Below are 23,183 nucleotides of genomic sequence, written 5' to 3' on the forward strand. Positions count from 1 at the left end.
TCATTTGTTTCGTTTAGCGTCGATCCCTTCTGCGCATCCGACATTGTTCTTGGCAGACCAATGAGAAGAAAGTTGTATGTGTGGTAGTGTGGCTTTGACGAGTGCGTATACACAGACATCGCTGAATCCTGCCCGGGTGTATGGCAGAATACCACGTGGGACCGCAAAGATCAAAGGGGTCGGCAGAGAGTGGATCTAGTTATACCAATTAATATGATACGACCAACGTAGAACCGGCCTCAAACAGACAATCTTAAGTTTCCACACACAAGCGTGAATCTCAGATCGATACGGGCAGAAATCGTATAATAAACTGAATTAACAGTTCAATCTGAGGAGCCGAAAATGCAGAAATTAGAAGGGGAGATGCGTCGAACGGGAAAATGGCAGAGAAACAATCAGGAGAAACCACCGAAGATCCTTCGAGCGCGGTGGTTGGGGGGGGGGGGGTAAGGAGAGGAAACCCTCGCGGAAACTCGATCCTCTCGATGATGGACTGGAACGGCAACCCTCCCCGGAAGAGAGAGATCCGCGCGTAGAAGGAGGGGGAGCAGCCGAGTGAGTGCGCGTTTTCGATAACTATTATCAATCGACGCGATATCCGTGATAAAGACGCGTGTGTATGTAAGTGCTCTCTCCGCTTGTCACCGGGACAAGGCGGTCGCGTGATCGTGAGGTGTCAGTGTATTTCCGGCGAATGGCCGGCGTGAATCGCGATGTCCGCCTCTCTCCCTCGTTCTCCCTGTCTCGCGCCTTCAGGCATCCGCGAAATCGAGATCGGGATCGACTGCTCTTCCGCGCGAGCGACGGCGCGCCCTTTTATCAATCGCCCGGTACTCCCGATTGTGTTCTCCCGCTGATCGCAGCTCGACGAGGCACGGGGACGAGGACAAAGGGACGTACGTGGGACCATGCGCGGTTCGGCGAGCGTGAGAAGCCTCTAACAATAAGTCGGCGGACCCTTATGGACTCGGACATGGTGTTCCGTCGCAGCTCGCGCGTATTATATGAGTTCGCCGATAGAATTCCTAGAGCGCTCGGCGAGATGTCGTGTACGATAACGGCTTAAAAATACCCGCGATATGGAATCTAAATAGTTTTAAAACTAATACGTTACGCCTCCGATAAACACGGCTCGATTATAATTACTGTAATCTCCAATGATCTTCCGCGTCTCTCGAGATAACGGCAAATTACCGTTGACATTACATAAATGCGTTATTTACGAGAAGTGCGAAGAGTAAGTGACTCGGAAGCGACTGGCAGGTGTCTGTTCGGTGAGATTTTATTTTCGACGGACCCCTTTGAAGTTTATTCAATCTGAAACATAGTGTTGCCAGTTTTTATCCGTATTTTCGAAATGCATTCCTGCGGTTTCAAAGAGAACGAGAAGGTAAATCATCTTGCAAAATAGATTCCCAGCAATCCTATCAAGCTCACTTCCTTGCTCCAATCTGCATTGTTCGTAATTCTATCGCGATAGAACGGACCGTGCGAGATGAAGCAACGCGGCCTAATGCATTCGCGTAATTCGTCAAGAAGATAATCGGCGAAGCGATACCTCTCCGCTGAACCAGAAGCAAGCGGCAAGTGAAACAGCTGCCGATACGGTCGGACAAACCGGTAGAAACTCGGGAGTGCGAGGTGAAACGAATCGGGTCGGCGTGAATGAATCGCAAGGACCGCGTTCGCGAAATAGCGGTCTCGTGAATCAGGATCTGGCACATGGTGGGCAACTTCTCGCGATGATAAAGATATTTGTCGAGTGATCGTGAACGTCGCGGTGACGTCGGGACGGCGATGCTTCGCGATCTTCCGCTTGGCGCAACATGGGTTCCCTCGGGATCGTCATGCTAACGATCCTATGGCTGATGTGTCGGACAGAGGGTCACGACGAGGTCTCGTGCCGCGAGGTGCAAATGCTGCCTCGCGACTGCGAGGCGCTGTGTAGCACGGACCGCAACGGCAATGTCTCCTGCGAGCTGAGGGTGGCCGTTCTCCTGCCGGCGGATCCGAGATACGATATTTCTCTGCCCAAGGTCCTCCCGGTCCTCGGTAAGAAGCCACTTGGTGCATCTCGAACGAGCCTGCACTCTTAAGCATGTGCCGCCAAAAATTGGAGGTACACGTTAAAGTAAAGACAATAATTATGAGAGACATAAAATCTGCTAAATAGAGCGCGTAACTCGAATCTCTATTCTGCTTAGACATTTGTACCTCAAATTTGGCGGTACTACACGGTACAAGCTCAAGAGTGTGGAACCGACGAGTGCGGAGTCGATCGAAATTGAATTTTGCACGCGCAACCCTCGCAAGTCCAGCTTCGTTCGAATCGGAGCACCGTGCGGAAGAGTTATTCATCTTTCTCTTTTGCAGATTTGGCGGTGTACAAAGCGAGAGCGCGAAATCTCCTGCCGGAATGGCTGGAACTCAAGTTCCTGTCGCAAGACGATCATTGCGATGCGATGTACGCTCAATTCCGCGCGATTGATAGCTACTCGCGTTGTGTGCACTTGTTTCTCGGGCCGGCATGCGATTATTGCGTCGGTACGTCACCTTAAACCCTTTTACTGAATTCCACCGAGTCCCCCGTAAGATATACATATAATTGCCAGCCCGCAAATAAATGATTCTGAAACCATCTTGTGCTCGGTTCATATTTTAATCCATCCATAAATTACATCCGTCAGAACTGAGAAAGCAGTTACATTATATGAGATTTGTTTTAATATATTACATTAAAATTTCCATAATCCCCCGCATAAAGTTTCCCGTGTCAAAATGATTTAACTGCGGCCGCACTACAAGAGCGGATTTTTAGAATCATTTTTACGTTTCACATTAAACATTCCCCCTTTACTGTTTCTTTTTTATATTTAAAAATGTATAAATACCACGGCGTATTTCTCCCGAGTTACTCTTCTTCTATTTTTTATACTTTCCATTCATTTATAGTTTCCATTATTGTGGCATTAGTTAAGAAAATTTTTTCAGCGGGCGTCGGCAGAATGGTGAAGTTTCTTGGCGCACCGTTAATTACCACAGGAGGCTTTACTTTCGATTTCACCGAAAAAAAAGTCGAGTGCAAAGATGAATTCTACATGACTACAAGAATCGGAAGTTTGGCCTTCAGGGACATCGCCCAATTTTTTGTGGCTATAATGGATCGGTATGTACAGTTCAAAGTTTATATAAGAATTTATCAATTAAACTGATGTAATGGGAATTTCATCTTTACGTGTTTCTTCAAAAGAAATTATTTAGTCACGACAAATTGTATTGCAGAGAGACAATTGTATTACAAATATAATTATTTGACGAATCATAAGAAAACTATAAGATGACGGAGGATCATAACTTTCTTTTACTTTTTCCTTCCTATGGATTAGTTACGAGTGGCGTAAGGTACATCTCGTTTATGCGACGAACGGGCAGAGTCAGTTCGGTGGTAGACATACGTGTCAGCTTATGATGAAGACAATGGTTGAATTTATCAAGAAGGTGCACATTACTTATGGCACCTTCGACGTCGAAGCTACGACTCCTAGCGATTATCCAGAGGCCCTGAGAGATCACGTTAGCAATTCGTACGGTGGTGAGTGACTTTTTTTCAGATTAATTATTACGACACTTGAATCGAAAGTTGTAAAAGTTTATCGGAAAAATAATTCGTTAAGAACGTTTGAAAAGGCGCTTCAAAATAAATTCAACATACAAAGTAACGAGCGGAAAAATTTGCTTGTTGCTTACAACTTCAGACGTCAATTAAGAAATAAGTGGATTTAATATTAAGAGCACTCATGCATACAATTGTCATTAAAAAAGTATGAAGAGCTTCCGAGAAATGATTTCGCCGAGATATCTGAGAGGTTAATTACCGATGTATATATTCATTCGTCTCACAATATAGTTGTGTTCCACCGTAATTTTTTCTGGACAAAATACCATACTATCAAATTCAGATTAAGATATTAATCATCATTTCGTGTTTATCCATATTTATCGCATACCTCCGGTTTAAGTGATCAAGCCGTAGACAACGACGCTCCAAGTGCTGTAAACAGGTATTTAATTATAAACGTCGTTGTCTTGAAATGACGAATCTGTGATAAGAATATCGTTCGTACGGTCCTTTTCAAAAAGCGTATGGCTGCAATCGCATAAAGTTCAATTGCAGCTATCAGTCGACAAGTACAAAATTAACAATTATAAGATAATACAATTCAACAGTCAATTTTGCCGCGAGCGCACTTTAATCAGTTGTCACCTTAAAACGAACATGCATACTATAGTAAGAGAAATTTTACTTGGTTTTATGTGTGCGATAACTGATGATCAATGACGAAGAATAAAACTTCGATAAAAATATATTGCCGCGTGTTCTCGAATTGTCTCGTAATGTTAACGGAGCCGTTGCTTCAAACGTTCGCTATAAATTTGATAATAATCAATATATTTCGAGTGACGTGAGAGAAAGACGATACATCCAGCACATTAATCATTTCAAGTGGTTTTACCACAGTTATAATTCTCTCATTTATCAATTCTCTCAACTCTCATCAATTCGGGGTGTAATCGTTCCATCATTTAATACTGAATATATCACAGTGATATAAAAAGATTTCGAATGAAATTTATTAATTTTACTTACATATATGTAAATATATATTTTTTAAATAATTAATTTTCTTTATAGAGTAACTTTACTATTTATAATGTTGAAATATGCAATAAGTATACTGTGTATAGTACATATAGTATTTTTATAAAAGAAATTTATTTACTTTATGAATTATAGAATGAAATAAGTTTTTTTTAAGTACGTTGCTGTTGTACACTATTATCATATTATGGATATTTTATGGATGATATTTTAAGGGAGCTCAATACGAAAGCACTGGTAAGAAAATTCAATTATCAGATGCGGAAAATGTAATCTATTATTATAAGTGGGGGCTTTAATTAGAATATTGCTCGTTTGTAATATCTTTAACGGATAAGAAAGTATTTGCGTAATTTTTTGTTTAACTCTTTTTAATCATTAGGCGAATCGGGCCTTATCATATCTCATTTCGCACCGTTATCGCGTAACTTATCGCGCTTGGACATTTCTATTATTGATATCTTCTCACACGGCTTTACACGTCACTACGTCTATATTTAAACATTTCCTCTTAATGAACTTACAAGATTATCGCTATTTAAAGTGTTACAAGGATTTTCGCCCAGAATTAACCCTTTATACATTCCAAGATAAAGTCTATTACGTCCACGCGCAAATATGTACGTGAGACCATTACATAATAAAAATAAATAAACAATGTAAAAGTAACTTAAAATACAGAGATAATGTGAAAGTAGCTTGCAATGAATAGTACTTCGCACATATTGCGTGGGTAGTGGATGAAACGTATTTTATTATGGGTGTAATGCGCATGATGCGCCACTGCTTCTTCTTTAACATTTAGCGAATAACAAGGATAAATCATGCATCATGCGCATCATGCGTGAAACGGAACGCTTTCTATGTGTTCCGTTGAAATGTCGAGAAAGACGACAGAAGTTAGCAGTTATTGATGAATATTAATCGATGAGTTTCGAGTGCCGACGTGTTTTATCAACTGTCGAAAATATCGCCTCACCGTTCGGAATTCGTGAGCGCGATCTCACGTCGGTAAAAATTGCTGGCAATAATTTTTGCAAAACTATGAAGAATGAAATTTATAAAATCTGTGCGTTATGCGTAGAGGAAAGTCCTCTTTTAATGTCAGGTAGCAGGTTTTCAACATCTAAATTTCATCACAAATCTTTTTTCGCGACGACTACACGATCTAACAATGAATTTTCTTCTAAACAGGCTGCACTTCAAGAGCAATAAATTCATGGGAATTTGTCTCATAACAGAAGACATTTCTCTACAATCAAGAAATACTAGAGCATGTCACGTGCACATATAATTGTGCATATTTAAAATCTTTCACATCTAAAGTTATTGACACTTAACATTTTTACACCTTTTTTCCGAATAATCCCATTCTCCCTGTTAAGCGAGTTTCTCGAGTAAGTCGCAAAGTAATCGTTTTGTAATCCATAATAATTACGTTTTATTAAATCGCGAAAAAAAAGTTGTGCGAGAATATAGAAAATTGCTTGTACAAATTGCTCGCGACAAGAGTGTAGAGAAATGAGATTGAAAATTGAAGAACTCTACGTGTCACTCTCGCGTGTCACCCTCAGAGCGCAGAACAGAGGGATAATTGTGAATGTCGTCGATACATTATGCATACGCATTGGTCATAAGTGCCTATATTTGCATACGCTCTTAATGCACATACCGCGGTGACACGTACGCACCGACAATGCGAAAATATGCAAGCAGGCACTTTTCCGCGTGCTGCATAAATATTGCATTTTTTACGGTATATGCAACAAGGTTGAATGACATTAGAGCATTAAGCTCGCGAGCAACCATAGTCGGAAGCGACGTCTCTCATAATAAAGACATTAGCGAGTGCTTTTAAGGTTTTTTCGACTTGTCGGGAGAAATGGCGCGGAATCTTAAGGATAGTCTTTAAACGACTATCGAATGCAACGTATCTACTTATTTTTCCGACATTTTTTATTCGGGGTATGCATTATTACTTTGAGTTTCGTATCTCCATTTCTATTACTCATGATATTTCCGATCGATACGGAAGCCTTTTTCGTAACGGAAATTTATTTGGGCGTTTTTTACATCTTTTCTACATTAAAATTGAAACACTGTACGATTTGATCTTAAATTAATACGTTAAAGTAAACTGCATACAAATGTGTCCAAATTAAATCAGAAATTTAATATTATTATTTAATTATAAGGAAGATAGTGCGAGCTATAATTAAATTCGACAACGTTTTCGAAACGTGTCCTGTTTCAAATAACTTTTTAAATTTAAATCTACGTCACAGCCTCAACACCGTGACAATATTTTTCAATATTACTGTATTGACTTGCCGATATCGAAATATGTCCTAAAATCACATGACGGACAAGTCTCCCCCTCCCTCTCGCTCTCAGTTAAAAATCTATTTTTAAACGATAAAAGGACTAGGCAACTCTTGCGTAAATGACACGATCGACAGGTCTTTCACTTCGAAGATCAGAAAGCCGACCTTGACTTATGATACATAGCAAGAACAACACGCGCTCGAAACGACGATTACGAAAGGACCTAGAATAGAACCAAAAATAATTTAATAAATATCCATATATATTTATATATGCTGTTCATGACACAAGTTATATGACATATCGCTATTATATTTTCAAAGAGTTCACAAATATGATTATTTCATCTAATCTCAATAGAAAATGTTTTTTATTTAATAGCATTAAGTAAAAAAAGATTCTCTCTTTCATATCTTAATTCTCTAATAGCATTACATATATGTCATTGGACGAATAGTACAGAATAAAAAAACACATGTAGTTGATGATTGCAATCTCCGATCGATAATTTCCACTCAGTATTGTCACGTATGTGATTTTAGATACTGCGAAATCTCCGCCAATATTTGCGGGCAAGCGGGTAGGGTGGTGCGTTATCGATAAAAGCGTGCGTTAGAAAGATGTCCTATTATATATTTTTGTCGAGAAATTGCACTCAACAAATTTCTTCGCCTCTTAATGTACTAGGATTTATGTTCGCAAGATAAAATTTGCATTCTTTTAGTGACCGTGACATTCTTGACGCAAAAATTTTTTGCACGACACTGTGTGCTAACCTTACAGCTAGAAAAATATAATAAAAATCTGAGGAAATTCACGATGAAAATTTCTAAAATAATGTTTGTCGCTATTTTGTATGTCAGATTTACTGAAAATATCTCGGACTGTATCACAATTTTGCAATTAGAGCTTTCTTCTTTTTCTCTTGAAAAAAATAGTAAACAAGATCTTTATTCATTGTACCTTATCTACTTCTAACTTTAAATTTCCCATCAGAGGGGAGTAGCTTTCAAAACGCCATTTCCATTAAGCTTAAAGTTAAGCAGAAATTAATCAACTAACAAAGTTACGTCCGGACCTATTTACACTCGCGGAGTTTAACTCGCACAAATCCTTTTATTTGCGGTGTAAAGCATCTCCGCGAGATGCGTGAGCCTCCGATATTGCTCTCTGCAAATTTCGCCTAATGCTTATAAAACTTCTGTCGCGAAAGATAAAAATCACTAAATTCATCAAGGAACCCCCTCTCCCCGGGATATCTTATCGCGGATCTCTCTCTACAAGTCGCTTCGCGTAATCGTAGGCGTATGATAGTTGCATGGCGGTTTTTGAAGAGACGAAAATAGACCATAGTTGCGGACATCACTTTTTGATCCGAGGCCCTTTAAACACTCCGTTCGCACTCGATGGCGATTCGATGCGAAATGAAAGGTGTGGTGTGCACGGAGGGTATTCGAAAGGATCGACGCATGCGTTCCACTTCCTCGTTGTGCTTCCTCCGTGGAGGCGCACAGCAATATCCACCTACACGATCTCGGAGTGGCGTGCTCGCCTAGAGCCGGCCGCGCGACGTGGGGGTGCGATAAAGAGGGAGGACCGCCGGCGAAGATAGACTGATAGACAGATTGGGAGATGGATAAGGAGAGAAAAGGCACGAGAGGGCGGCGGAGGGACCGAAGGGAGGAAGGGAGAGAGAGCCGGAGGCAGGAAGAGTGCGGCGGAGAGTGAGGGGAGGTGAGAACGGAGAGGAGGAGGAGCGATCGTCGACTTCGGTGGGCGATCCGGAGCACCGTGCTTTCCTTCGGTGCGCTCTCAGTTTCAATCGCGCGTTCCGAGCTTGCTCCAGAAGAGCGCGAACTGAGGAGCCGGGGAGATCGGCGATCGGAGAAACGGAATCGACATACATATATATACCTCAAAGTTTGCGGTGATCCGCGAAGCAATGAGCCATCTCGAGATATGAATAACGAGGGCTCGGGAATCGCGATCAGTCCGATCGCGCGCCGATCGGCCTCGATCGCGAAACCGGAAACCGGCTTACCCTCGTGACCGGCTGCCTTCGAGAGATGTCACACCGTGACGCGATCGAATGAAATACCTGCGGGATGGTGAATCCGATTGATCTTGCTCGCGAGTACAGTTGGATACAGTGAGGAAGTTGATCTGTCAGTGTGAAAGAACGACTAGAGAACGTCGCGGCCGAGCGTTCACTATCGATACATCGCGATCGTGTACGATACGATCCTTCGGCACGCGCGTGTATTTCGTTGAAAAGAACACCGGTAGGACGTGCGAGGCTTTCTCGTCTATCTAGAGAGCGCCGAGACATCTCGAGTTCGAAATTGTTCGTTCGTGCGTGTAGCCTCTCTGCCGGCTCTCTCGACCGGAAAGCACGTGACATTACCCCGCTAGGTGTTCCAGACACTCTTTTCCGTTTATATGGAAAAGGATCCGAACCTGATCCTTGTGCGAATTGACCAGTCCACTCACGTCTACGGCTGGCGTACTTTGCGAAATGCGAAGGAAATTTGGTGTTAATCCTAATAAAATACTGCGTATTCTCCGCCACGTAATTGTGAATTTCGTGGGAAAGATACACCTGGTATTATTACATATAGAGTAAAAAAATTTTATTTTTCTGTGCGCGCGATAACCGAGTGTTTGAATTGTGACGAAGGTTTGAATTAAGAACGGAAAGAACGGACCGGATCTATATAATTTGTAAAATCTGTTTTAAATAATGACGCGGCTTCTTTATCCGAGGTTGAAATTATAAATTAGTTTTATTTTCGGCTGGTCTTGAATCGCTTAATTAAAAATTCGCGAAAAATTCCAAGTCCACTTAATTCCGAGCTCTTTTGCCGCGTCCCGAAAAAGAATTTGTTACAACAGTCCGCGCTCTCGACTTTGACCGGCACACAAACTGCTTCCACGTGTCCATTACCGTCCTTGGCTGCCGTACGGTGTGCGGCGTAAGAAATCGTGATGACGTACGGTACAAATTGTCTTGCTTTTTTCTGAAACATCAATCGTTGACGCGAGAACGACCGCGCGCAATGTGAGTCATAAAGAGTCGCGCTAACGTTCCTTCCGCGCAAATTGACTGGAGAACAGCTGCTATGGTAATAAATTCCCGAGTCTTTTGCATTTTCGACGTCGACTCATATCGATGACGGTAGCAAATATATTCGTGTACACAACACACACGACCGATCTAGTCTTTACTTCGCGCCGAAATACCACTTTCTCGCCGTCGCGATGGAACGAGAACGATCTCTTCGACGCGGATCCGCCGAGGTCGTTCGTTATGCGAATTTTATATGATCCGAGCTCGTTGCAAAAATATGTTTTGGGATAGTTTGATCTCGCCCTGCGGATGAATTAGTTCGCGACTTTCATAAGTAAACCGAGATTGCATAATTCCAAACTGATATTGAACGCGAGCCTCCGCACGCAGTACGTTAAACACGAGAGCGAATGCAAATATCAATCGACGAAGAATCAATTAGCACGCTTTGATTATCACGGTGATTATCCGTGGCTGGCGTTTAACTTTTTAACGACGTTTTGGTGGTCATTGGTGACCGCCGTACTGTTGCAATTATTCGAAATGGAAAGTTGCGAAAGCTCGTGAGAGATAATTACTATCTAATACAAAGTTATGAATGACATAAATGGTCATGTAATAATGTATGTAACATAAAGTGCGCTAGTCGACACATTATTCATAGCGATACAAGCTTATTTACACTGATAATTAATCAGTATTTCATCATTAACTCACAAAAAGATTTAATATCGCCGAACTTTTAATTGGTTCAAATAATTGCGTTATTTAAAATTAGTAAAGAGGAATGTAACAATTGAGCAAGTAATTTTGTTTTAACTTATATAATTATATAGTAATTGGAAATAGTATATACATCTCTTGAAATAGTGGAAATTGAATGAATTAAAAAGCTTCACTGATTTATCTGCTTCAAAACTTTTCCGATTCAATCCAGATGTGTTAAGAATTACGTTAATTTGATTCTTAATCCGATTCTCACGTATATTTACATGTACGCTGTTCACAACTTGGACGAGATCCAATTTTCTTAACGAATTAGTAAAATTCGTATGGCTCAAATGTGATAAACACAAATTTGAAAGAATAAAGCAGTAAGAGCCGTGACAGGCCTAGTGTTAGTGTCTGAATATTTCGTATTTTAAATTTATTGCGAAAAATATTACCTCAGCCAGGATCACAATTTTCTTAATTGCAAATTGCAAATGAACGATACCGAGATGCTTTCTCGCGTGAATTCACATGAATGTATAATTTTACAATGCAACGGTGTCGTAAAGGTTACACGGTAGTCCAGCTTAACCTTGCGGAGAGATTAGGAAATATGCTTTCCGCAAATTAAGCAAGATTATGTAATTTAGAGCTCCCATTTCGGCCGCGCTTTGAAGTGGCCTGGCGGACGTTAAATACTTTCGGGCGTACACAAAATGTGATTGTCAGCGGTTCAATTAATTAAATCAACAACTGTGTCAGCCTTAGGGAAACGCGAGTAAATTTTTCGCGATACGGCCGTATTTTCCGATCTTCCGCGTTAAATCCTAAGCAAATCTTACTCGCGCTAATCCGTAAACTCTAAGGGCTCTCTTGTGACCGAGTAGATATAATATTCTCTCAATATTAAGTCTTATTAAACGTGTTTTGAAAGAATTTTACATAGGTCGCATGCTAAGTTGACATATCGCGATGTCACGAAGTTCCTATAAGCAATTCGATATTCTGATTGAATTCCGGTTCATGTGGGTTTCGAGGAGTTGCATGACGTCAATAGTATCTGACGACAGAAGCGGGAAAACGCAAAAACGTTTCTTTAATCAAGAGTGTCATTTTTTGCATTTCATCAGAGTATGGTCGCGTCTTTCGTGTTCTTTTTTCCGTGTCTACCTTACGTGAGTCGCCACGAAAACGAGAATGGCGAAATGTCAGCATTACGGTGACACCTATCTCGTTATATGTATTCCGTCTCGTTGCGAGCAGCCGAGATGTGTGCAGTTATTGAAGAAATCCCGGATTGCATTCGTTGCGTATCGTATAGTGAGCGCGGACATGTGTAAACGTCGGTGCGATTTCTCGTTCGGAAATACGTGTACCGAATGAAAATGCACACATCTACATACACAGGCGCGGGGAACGAAAAAGGCGCGATGGCAGGCTGTTATACACTTTATGCACTTGACAAACTTGGAAAACGAAGGACATAGGTGAAAATAGCTGCGATCGCGCTGAATAAGAGAAATAAGGGATAGAAAAATGAGAAAATGTGCAACCGTCTAGCTTCTTTGCATTTTCAGAGAAAAGCACAACGTAGAAAATATCTTGTATTTTTACTTAAAATTGGATGCGATTCTGCAATGCAGATTCAACTCCGAAACCTTACTTTTCCGCTAGAGCAAATTTCGGAGAAAAATTAGAAATAAAATTCTGCGCCAACGTTATCTCAAATATCACGACCGAACTATAATCCTCCTCAAATACAATTCCATGTGTATTTATATGCGTTTTGTTGCAGATAGAATTGGATTATTTTTGCGTAATACACTACCGCCATATAATCACCTTCATGATCACTTCGCGAAAATTAAAAGTCAAGAAAACAGCGCTCGGTTCTTTCTTGCACAGCTGCATCTAATTCATATTTCAATTAGTATATAGCTCTTTTAGTGGAATTTATTCGCGACTGCCGAACATGTTTGTCTTTCAGAAAAATTCCGAGAGAATCTTGCATGTGTACCTACACTTCTTGACAATTCTCCTTTCACTTGATTTAATATCTCGGAGAACAGTCGTTTAACTTTCTATATTTACTAAGGACTTGCATTCGTTCTCATATTTTAAACTACGTCGAGCAGATGAAAGTATTAGAATTGATTCAAAATTCTTCATATTTGCGCAATTTTTATTTAAGGTTTAGCACCAGCAATTAATTTTTCTTGTATATAGATGTAAAACTGTTTTATTCACGAACTATCACTAACAATAGTAATGAAATAATGAATAAAGGCAGATTTTCGACGGTCTTTTTTTGTTCTTTTTTTGAGTAAAAATCAACTGCACTTTTGAACATTGTAATCTTGAATGAAAATCAATCGTAACATTTATTTTAATACAAACTAAATGAAAGAGATACGAAAAACTGTAAAACGCGTTTTCATTTCCCGGTTATTTATTTTGATATCAAGCTTAATCTATCTATGTATTATATTTCTCTTCTCCATATTCGCAGCTTTCATATTCATGACATTTTGCGGAATGTAAATTTTCACAAATTTAATGTTTTTACTATATATAATATATATTCTAATTTCCTGTTATTCCGTTCCTATGTATTGCGACGTTTATTAGCTAATTCTATGTTACATACCCGGCGCTAGAGCTCACGGTTTGCATATTCCCTTTGCTCTATAAAGCCATTTGCCCAATCCCGTTTTGCTGAATGTATATTATATTGCATTGAGGTTGTGCGGCGAGAGAAATAGTATTTTATGTCAGTCGATCCTTTACCTATTTGTATAAACATTTCAGTTTTAGTAAAAATTTCTGTTTACTCCAAAAGCTTTTCACCCAAAAATTACACGTACGTAACAACAAGGTGTCGAAAATAGTAGTACGCGTACAAATAAAATAAAAAGTAGCGGCGATTTCTAATTTCATCAAAATATTAAGCAAGTATATAGTATAAGTAGAAAGTGTGCGACGACTTACATATTTACATACGATAGAATACGTGGCTATCATTTTCCGGTGGGAGAACAGGAGGGTTTACGGAAAAGCATATCTCCCGAACTTTTCTCGTCGGGCAGTAACGACGGAAGCACGCATTTACAAGAGTTTCTCGAGTTTACTTGCGTGACACCGAATGTCTGCCCCGCGCAACAACACGTCGAGAGCGCGCGATGAAGGGTGACGATACGTTCGCGAGATGGCTCAGACAGACAGAGTCGTTGAGATCCGAGCGCGACAGATACGCGCTCACAAAGTTGAGGAATACGAGATAAAGTCGTCGCCGCACGCGCGGAATTTTTTTTATGGCATCGTAACTCGAGCGCCAAGCACTTTTCGGGAAATTTTTCGGGGTGCTTTATGATGCGGCCCGCGCTAAAAGCCGCGAGTAGCTTTTGAGCGTATTTCGCAGTTATACGTTTTTCGTCTGTGCATTAAGTTGCGCTAAATTGCATCACGGTTAATGGCTCGGTGTAGGATCAACTATATCGCGCGAGTAATGTTGACGTGCTTGTACGAGTACTTAAAAAGAAGTGATCGCGTCGCTCACGCGCGAGTGCGGGGAAAAAGTGTTTTCTTTTATTTTATTTGCGACATGTGTGCGCGCCAGCCGATTGAACTCGCGCGTTTCGCAATTAGGGCCAGTTTCACAAAGACAGGGAGTCGATTGAACCCTAGTTAACGGGTAACCGATGTTTGGGAACCCCTTGTGGCCCCTTAAGGGCCAGTTTCACAAACATCGGTTAACTGCATCGATATAATACATCTAGACCGAGCGTTTGCCTTTATTTTAGCAGTGGAGGTAGAGGTTCGCGTAGAAAAGGACAAACTCTGTTTTGTGCTAGTTCGCATGCAAACGAGAGAGAACGAAATAGCAGCAATAGTTCTCTCTCGTTTGCATGCGAACTGGCACAAAACAGAATTTGTCCTTTTCTACGCGAACCTCTACCCCCACTGCTCGGTCTAGCTATATTATGTCTATGGTTAACTGTTGATTAGGGTTCAGTCGACTCCCTATCCTTTTTTCATCTTATTATTTAAGAAGAGACAGAGAATCAGTTAACCTTCGGTTAATAGTTTGTGAAACTAGCCCTAAGAAATTAAAGTCAACAAATTGTAACACAATGAATTCCCCCGGTGTGACATGATTCGTATAGAAATAATTAATGGAAATCCGTTTGAATTTCCGAATGGGTGTCTGTCGAACTTGAGACCACAAATATTGACGGGTGGTAATTAACGATGACGGAGAGCCCTGTAAGATAAAACGCGGAGGGCAATAAGCACTTCGGAAGCTGCGTGCGCGCCGGATGCATTTACACGCATCGCTCTTTTTGCGTCGATGCACATTCCGAGTGAATGCCAAATGCGTGGAGCACGCCATTCAGGGAGCGTACAAAGCTTTTGACGATTTGCACATTTGATATTCACACGGCGCGGATAAAGTTCACGCGAGCGAACGTATAAAGCAAGGTAGCGTCACAAGCGCGTCACAATGGGACAGGTCTTCGCGCGGCATCGTGGTTCGCGTTTCGTTATGCGGCTCGCAATTAATTTCGCATTGACATCGACGCGATATGCCTCGATTGAATTTCGTTTAAGCGCGTTTGACGGATCGCGTTTCTTTGCGGACGACGGCGGTTCGATTAAATTCATCAACGGATAAATACGCCGGCGGGCGTTTTCACCGGCGCGACCGTCATTACGATTCCTCGATGATGATCGTAATATTTATTCTGGTGTCACGGGGAGGGGGAGGGGGGGGGGGGAAACACGACGGTTCCGGCGACGGTTCTTTAATAAATGAGCCGTGATTTAATTAAACGACGCATTGCTCGGCGGCTGTTAATTAACTCGTCCGTATGCGACTTCTCGATGATCGTTAAATCCACCATTTCTCTCTGCTTGAACTTCGACAAAGCCGGCCCCGGCAGTTTGCGCCGCGGTATGCGAGAGTGGATGTTCCACGAAATTCGCAAGTGGCACTATTTGAAAACTGGGATTACTCCCGAAGTATAAATTCGTGGCCTGAAAATGGTGCTCGTATTACAAGATCAAATCTACTAACGGCGCAACGTGGCGCCGTAACAACGGCGGATAATTACAGCGCGCGAAACCGCGCGTAATTATCATGTAGATCTCTTTCGTTTTGATATATGCTATCGTATATTTATTATATTTATATCGCGATAGTGCAACATAAATTGAACGATTCCGAATCCGTAGAATTCGAACAGTGTAAATTATACAAAGCTGTTTATATTAATTATGTATCGCTCGTTCGTTGCACATAAATTAACTGATAAATACATAAAGAGAATTATTGATAGGCCGGTGTATATTTGTAATAATATTTATTATAATTGACGCACGCAATTGCGCGCGTTTGCCGTATCAAAAACGCCAATCTATGTGCGTATCGTTTATACATATATCGAAACATTTCAGTCTGTTAATGAGTTTCAAATTCCAACAGCTAAAATTTTATCGAATCGCAAGATAATTGCTTCCAAATGCCAATTGCGTTTCCTTCTTGCAACGAAAATTGTATTTGTTGCTAGTTTGAAACTTTGGCCCTTTGCCCACCCAGATGTTCTTTGGAGCATCTTTCCCACCGACAGTATTTGGTTTTTATTTCCAAAGGAGTTTATATCTTTTGCCTTATGAATTCGTATCGACTTGTTTCTTTTGGTACTACTTGGTTTAAGTGTATATTCCCGGTCTAGAACGTTTCTAGCTCCCTCTTTTTTTTTCTTTAAATCTACTCGTAGTAAAGATATTTCGAGAGTTAATTATAAGTCTCCTTGATTATAAGAGTTCTTCGCTGGAACGGTAATATTTTATATAATCAATGGAGCCTCAAAGAACAGAATTTGATAAAACTCGTTGAAAGTACCACTTGTTGCAACATGCATTCGCACAAGTTTATGAATATTCAATTATTTATTGCGAATTGGGACACAATGCTTCCTTTTCTTTGGCAATTTTTTTATCATAAATTATACGGAACAAAGGATTTGTTACATCAAATTCATTTATCTCTCGTTATATGTCCTATTTAATTGTCTGTTCGCCACATTAGTTTCTAATGAAAAGGTGTCAGTATATGTGCATATATAGATAGATTAAGTAAACTAAATGATTAATAACTTCAGAAGATTACTTGACCAATGTCTGGCAAATTTTTATGTTCGAACTCACAACGTTTCGACCATGGTTTGTGGGTCCTTTTCAAGTGATAATTGTATCAATAATTCCGTATGGTAAATCAAAAGAACAGATCTTAATTTCACGACCGACAGAACATGACTGATCAATCTATTTTTTTTTTTCAAAGACAGATATCGTGTCTCTTCCACGGTTTTTTTTTCTCAGAATATTTCCTCTAGGGAAATATACAAACGGCGATGTTTTGTATCTCGTTCTAAGAATCTTCTTTTATCATGGTGAAGTTACTCAATTTAAAAATGAGCTTTAACGCTCCCCTCATGGGGCGAGCACTACCCTTAAAATTAACTTCGTGCAAAGTCGGGTCGCTCGTTTCGGGAATCCGGGTCGAGCCTGGGTTTTTGTTTGCTGCGATTAATTTTCATTTTCGACGACTCCCGGCTTCACAACGAAGCCATTATCGGCTGTTATCAGAAACTTCGTGAGTTCCGTTTCAACTAGCAACACGATTCTGCATCCTATCGTTGATCGCAGAGCTTGAATATGGATCGCGCGGAAGTCATCGCTCTACGTCGTCTTCGAGATCGATCAGTGCCGACTTGTAACAAAATGCGTGATTGCAAAAGCTTGCTACGTGCCCTCGTTGAAAGTGCAACGATTGTTTTATCGTGACGTAAAATTTCAGCAGCGCACGCTGTAACGCGTTAGCCGAACTAAATTGCGTTGTCAATATTGCGAAATGTCGCTCGCGCGCAAACTGTGACGACAGCGTTACGGATAATTACGGCAATTTTTCTCGCGACTTATTGGCACGTAATCGCGTAATCCGCGTCATCCGGTATGTCGCCCGAATGTTAGCGTCCCTAGCGAACGCTCGTATATTTTTATTGCGCGGAAATCTATGCATAAAATATGTACGTACACTGATCGAATACGTGCCTGGTAGCAATGAATCCAGTATTAATTTTCGCATCCACGCGGATACGAGAACCTCGCTAAATTATGCAGCATGTAAATCAGTTTTCTTGCCTCCACGCGTCATACGATTAAATGTAACGATCTTGTGATTTATCTCGCACTCGTGTTTAACGTACATATTTCGAAGGCGAATAGCTGTTTGAAAGAATTAACTGTTGTGGTGGGATTATATAACTTGAACTTGATAAATAAATACCGCTACAGTATCCATTAATCTACGGGGCTCGCAACTTGAAACTTTTGAAAGAGCATAATTATGTATAAAATTGCAAAGTCATCGCGAGATAAAGAATAATAATTTAAAAGCATGCCGTTCGTTTTGTAAGGCGCCCGCGCCAAAGTTAGATTACATCTCGCCTAGGCAGACGCGAGTTAAAAGTTACATGACGCGCGTCTATCGCGACTCGGAGAAATTTTGACGTGCACGGTCACGTACGTCCCGTTTGCCCGACCCTGTCTGCCACGTGTAATAACATCATTCTTCCATCCCTAATTCAGAAGGTGCGTTCCATTCCGCGTTTCTCTTCTTTTTCGCGCGCGCAGGCCGAAAGCTCGGCGCGAAAGCCACGAGATACAGAAGAAGACGCTATCCCCATTACTTTTCCGGAGTAAAGGACCTGTCGACGGCTTTCAGGTCGCATGTCCCGGCACCGAAATAAGAAAGTTACTCGAACACTCGAGGCATCGGAATGAATTGCTATTTTAGACTTTGATGAAATAGTTCGTCTCACGTGCCGTATTACTTAGCTACTTGTAGAGTTTCGGGTTTCTTTACAGCGTGTTGAGGCCATTAAGGATCAGTTTACTAAATAATTTGAGGGTTAATTTGATAAGATGGTTTGATACACACATGTACAGCTAACGCGAGCTCCGCTTTATTGTATTAGATATCCAGTATTAGATTGGTTTTCGAAAGGAAATATAAAGCTTTAAATTTCCATAATAATTTTCTAATATTATTTTTATCCGGAAAAATTCCGAGGTGTATTTCTTCATTTGTTTCCACCACATAATTAATTAAAACTTTTTCATTTTTTTTCTCAAGCAACAAAATTCCAAAGGTTATAATAACAATGCAACGGATTAAAAATGAAATGAACATCCCGCGATACACGTATGATACATTTCAGGTTAATTAATGTAATTAGGAACAATATAATATAAATGTATACCAACAACTTTGAAAACTGCTTTTAATAAAGCTCATAAATTGTCTAAAATGTGTGTCAGATTTCAGGATAGAATTCTATTTATAATTTTACGTGCCGTGTGTTTTAACGTATGTATATTTTAACATATATTTTATATATTATTACGCCCGAGTATCATTCGCTACTACCATATATAAAAACATCACAGGTCAAGACGTTAATTCAATCTCCTCTCAAACTTGAAAGCTTGTCACGGAAATTGGTTTTCCGAGAAGTAAAAATCCCAATATTAATTTTTCAATTCAGCTGACTCGATTCCACGCAGTTGACTTGGCGCAAACGCGACAATATGCGCGTATTACAATTTTTTAAACACATTTTTCGTATTACGCGGCACGTAAAATTCTAAACGGAACTCTCCATCCCGAATTCTGACACTAATAGAATAGAACCTACAGATTTCAGAATAAGATCATTGAAACTTCTCTGTGAGAAGTCGCAGATATCCCCTTAACATATTCTGCGAAATACTAAGATGAAATATTAGGGAAATACGTGGCGATGATGCGTTACATTATCATTGAGGGGGAGGGAACTTATTTCTGCTGCACGTTCTCCAAACGCAGCTCGAGGACAACACTGCTAAATCGTCTTCGCATTACATCGCTTTTCAGATGAAGAAAGAAACTTGCGCGCTTTAAAAAAACTTGATGACATCTTACGATTCTTTGCGAGCTTAAAAGCGTAGAGATAAACGCCGAATGCGCGAAGTCACGTGGCGTGCAGAACGGATACGATTATGCGTGCGGTGTAACAAGATTAACCAAGACATATCTCACTTTCTAATTTGGGACCCGATTCGTAGCTGAGCTCCTAAAGAGCACGTGTATTTCGTAATTAGTGAAGTCATGATGCTCGGGATTTCTAATGATTATCGTTGCATCGAAGTTAAATTGGACCGTACGAGAAACTGCAGCGAACCTCTCAGGCGGAAGGCGAGGTCTGACGCTTTAATGGAGAAGCGAGATTATCTACGCTAATTTTCTTACGGGGACATTAATGCACGTAGAGCCTCAGAAGCTCTTCCGTGCGTAAAGACGCGTATTCATGTGTGCATTACGAGAATGACGAGGAATGAAGACAAACAGGAGTACGGCGCACGTCCATCATGATCAGGGAGGACAATCTGTGCATTGTCTCTCCGGGAAGAATGAAGGAATATATATCGCCGTGTGGAAAACGTGTTTAATAAAACGTAGTAAAATAGAAGATTCGAAAGTACGTGTCGCGCTGATCCTTTCATTCTTTTCGCGCCCTCATATCGCCTGGGATGCAACTTCGACGAGATGCGAATCACGGCAAGCGCGTTAAGTGTGACGAACGCTGGAAATGACATTGCCGTGAGATACGTTGCGGTCGGGATAGTGAGACTCGGTGTAACACTAAAATGCGAAGGGGTCGACTACCTGAATCCCACGAGCAGTCACGAGTGACTCGTTCTTCCTCTCGCGCAACTGACCGCAACCCGGAACATGCGTCGCGACGCGCATTAATTAGATAGATAGTCTCGTCGAGATAAAAGTGTAACGTACGCCAGGGGACGCGATGGCGTCGCGGACGAGGAAACGGTGGTGCGCGAATGGCGTTTTAGTACGTTTAACGCTGACTCTGTCGGGCTTGTGCGCTGGCCATTGCGCGACTATCAACCTGATGACGACGACGACGACGACGAGGGCGTCAACGATGGTAACGGCGGGGACGGCGGAGACGACGAAAATGATGACGACGGTTGGCGGCTCCAGGGAATGCATCGGGGGCATGCGAATGCCACGGTCGAAGAACGAGATGCAGCTGGCGGTGATCGGGCCAAGCGATCCTTACCACGAGCAGAGCCTGAAGAAGGTATTACCGACGGTGTTGCTGGCTGTGAAATATGTCAGCTCACCCAAGGGACCCCTACCCGGATGGAACATCAAGGTGGACCATCGTGACTCGAACTGCTCCAGCACTGACGGGCCCCTGGCCGCATTCGACTTCTACATCAATCAGACAACAGGTCGCACGATACGTTTATATATCTTTCACATGTTCTTTCCTTCCGTTCTTTCCTTTGCTCCCCTTTATCTTTGCTTTTATATTTTTCTTTCCCTCGGAAAGCCCGCCACTCTTCATCTTCGACGTAATCGAGAGACGGCGGCGTACCGACAGGCTACGCGAGTTCGAAATTTTATACCGAGGGAACTCCAGAAGCTCTTTTGTACGCGAAGTTTGATATTCTCTCGGCTGCTTCGGCAATTATTTGAAAGGTTTCGCGGTATTATTATAATTGGCCCGGCGCAGTGACGCTTAAAAATTCGTGATAATTCGTGCATTGAAATATTTCAAGAGGCGAATATTATAAATGATATTTTAAACACGCTGGAATTCTCGATTACGTTCAGCAAATACTTAATGTCAGATTTGTTATCGGCTTTAAATATCGGATTTCGCTACCTCTAATTAATTTGATACGTTACCGAATGCAACAATTTTTTTAACGTTTGTGCAATACGCGATATTTACCATTTCTTGCGTTATTGTATTACGCGCTTTTATTTCTCCTAATTCTTTGTGAGTTTTTACAGCAGGTATTTTTAATTAATTATATTTAAAGCCATTATGAAGGTTTAAAAACATACAGACTTTTTGCATATTTTCTGGACATTTATGCATATACAAGAGATATGTGTTTTCCCAATACTCATTGTTACATTCAGCATTGTAACTGGAAAATCCAGTAAATTAACAAGCACATTTTACTCACTCGATATTTTTCGACTTTCTGCCATGATCAGAAAATTTGTTCATTATGAGAGTCGATCTCCATTTGAAAAATGGAGACGTTCTACTCCTTGAAAACCAGAGTCGAAAAATTGGAAGATAAATTGAAGTTTAAGAATGTATGAAAAGTCTGACGCTTGGTAGAAGTATAGTATAGCACGCGACACGTACGATAAATCGCGTGCTAAGTCGGGAGGCCCATACATCAAGAAAAGTGATTCGTAAAGTTGTTTGCACTCGCCATATGTATAGCTCGTCGCGAAATACACTGGAAACAGCTATTAAATATCCAGGTGGCTACTAGTGAGCTGTGCGTCTTACATCGCGATTTTGTATTATTTATCGCAGACGTCGAACTTTCTTAACGTGAATATACGTTAACAAGTTTGCGTCGGTGTATGTGCCGTGTATGTATCGCTAACGATTCAGGTTTTCAATGAAGGCGCTTCTCGACAGTTGGATATTTGTTCCGGGTACTTCACTTGCTGCAAGGTGCATTCGATACTCGATTGTGAAGAATAGAAAGCGCGAAAGAGACGAGAAGAAAGAGAAAGGGGGAAATATGAGAATGTAGAAAGCACCCTCGACCGCGCAGCACAGTTTAATTTTCAGTGGAAATGTCGATAAATCGTTCGCCCAGACTTCCGTTTCTACTTGCGCGCTTCCAGAGCCACTTCTCCCCTTTCTCCGACTTCAAAAAGCGGATTACATCCTATACGGCAGGAATAATTAATCTACCTGTTGGCAGCCAACGTGATCCAAGAATATTCCCTACGCCGAAAGCGTTCCCGGATTTATGTAACAAACGGGTTTCACTCGATTTCACCCCTTTCGCGCTTAAGCCGATTTCGCATTTAACCGGAAACGAAAGCAGGGGATTCACGCAGTATAAACATACGTAGCGTAATGTAATATATGTACGTGTAATCGCAAAGACGATTTCCGCGTCATTTATAATGCGCATCGAAAGGGCTTTCGCGTAAACAAGATTCCATCTCTTACAAATAACCTACTCGATGAAATCTCTTTGTGCCACAATAAAAGCTTTGAAAGTTTTTTTAAACACATTTCATCGTTATCCATTTTATTTTATAGGTTATATTAACCTTATATGAAATATTCCTCGTATTTTGAATATTTCAGAATATTTTGCTGCGAACACTACATATTGACGATATGCGGGTTGATATATAGACGATAAGGAACCTCTGGTGACGGGAAAATAAAACGGCGTTGAAATTGCAAAAATATGTTTTGAAAATACGCAGACAGAGAGAGAGAGAGAGAGAGAGAG

The 23,183-nt window shown here is 41.1% G+C and overlaps 1 protein-coding gene across 3 annotated transcripts in view; it reads left to right on the forward strand.

Moving 5' to 3' along the window:
• The first annotated feature begins 626 nt into the window (after positions 1-626).
• LOC105564350 (atrial natriuretic peptide receptor 1-like) overlaps positions 627-23,183 on the forward strand; it is a 107,894-nt gene continuing 85,337 nt past the window's right edge. For 2 of the 3 annotated variants that reach the window (XM_012016661.1, XM_012016663.1), the window contains exons 1-4: positions 627-2,055; positions 2,377-2,547; positions 2,995-3,169; positions 3,390-3,595. In XM_012016661.1, the coding sequence (XP_011872051.1) occupies positions 1,830-2,055; positions 2,377-2,547; positions 2,995-3,169; positions 3,390-3,595 (778 nt within the window). In that variant the 5' untranslated portion in view covers positions 627-1,829. Of the gene's footprint in view, positions 2,056-2,376; positions 2,548-2,994; positions 3,170-3,389; positions 3,596-20,163; positions 21,126-23,183 lie in introns of those variants that run through there. The other variant, XM_012016662.1, reaches the window with a different exon arrangement.

The sequence above is a fragment of the Vollenhovia emeryi genome, unplaced genomic scaffold (genome assembly GCF_000949405.1).
Source record: "Vollenhovia emeryi isolate VEMERY1.0 unplaced genomic scaffold, V.emery_V1.0 DF939166.1, whole genome shotgun sequence".
Lineage (NCBI taxonomy): Eukaryota > Metazoa > Arthropoda > Insecta > Hymenoptera > Formicidae > Vollenhovia > Vollenhovia emeryi.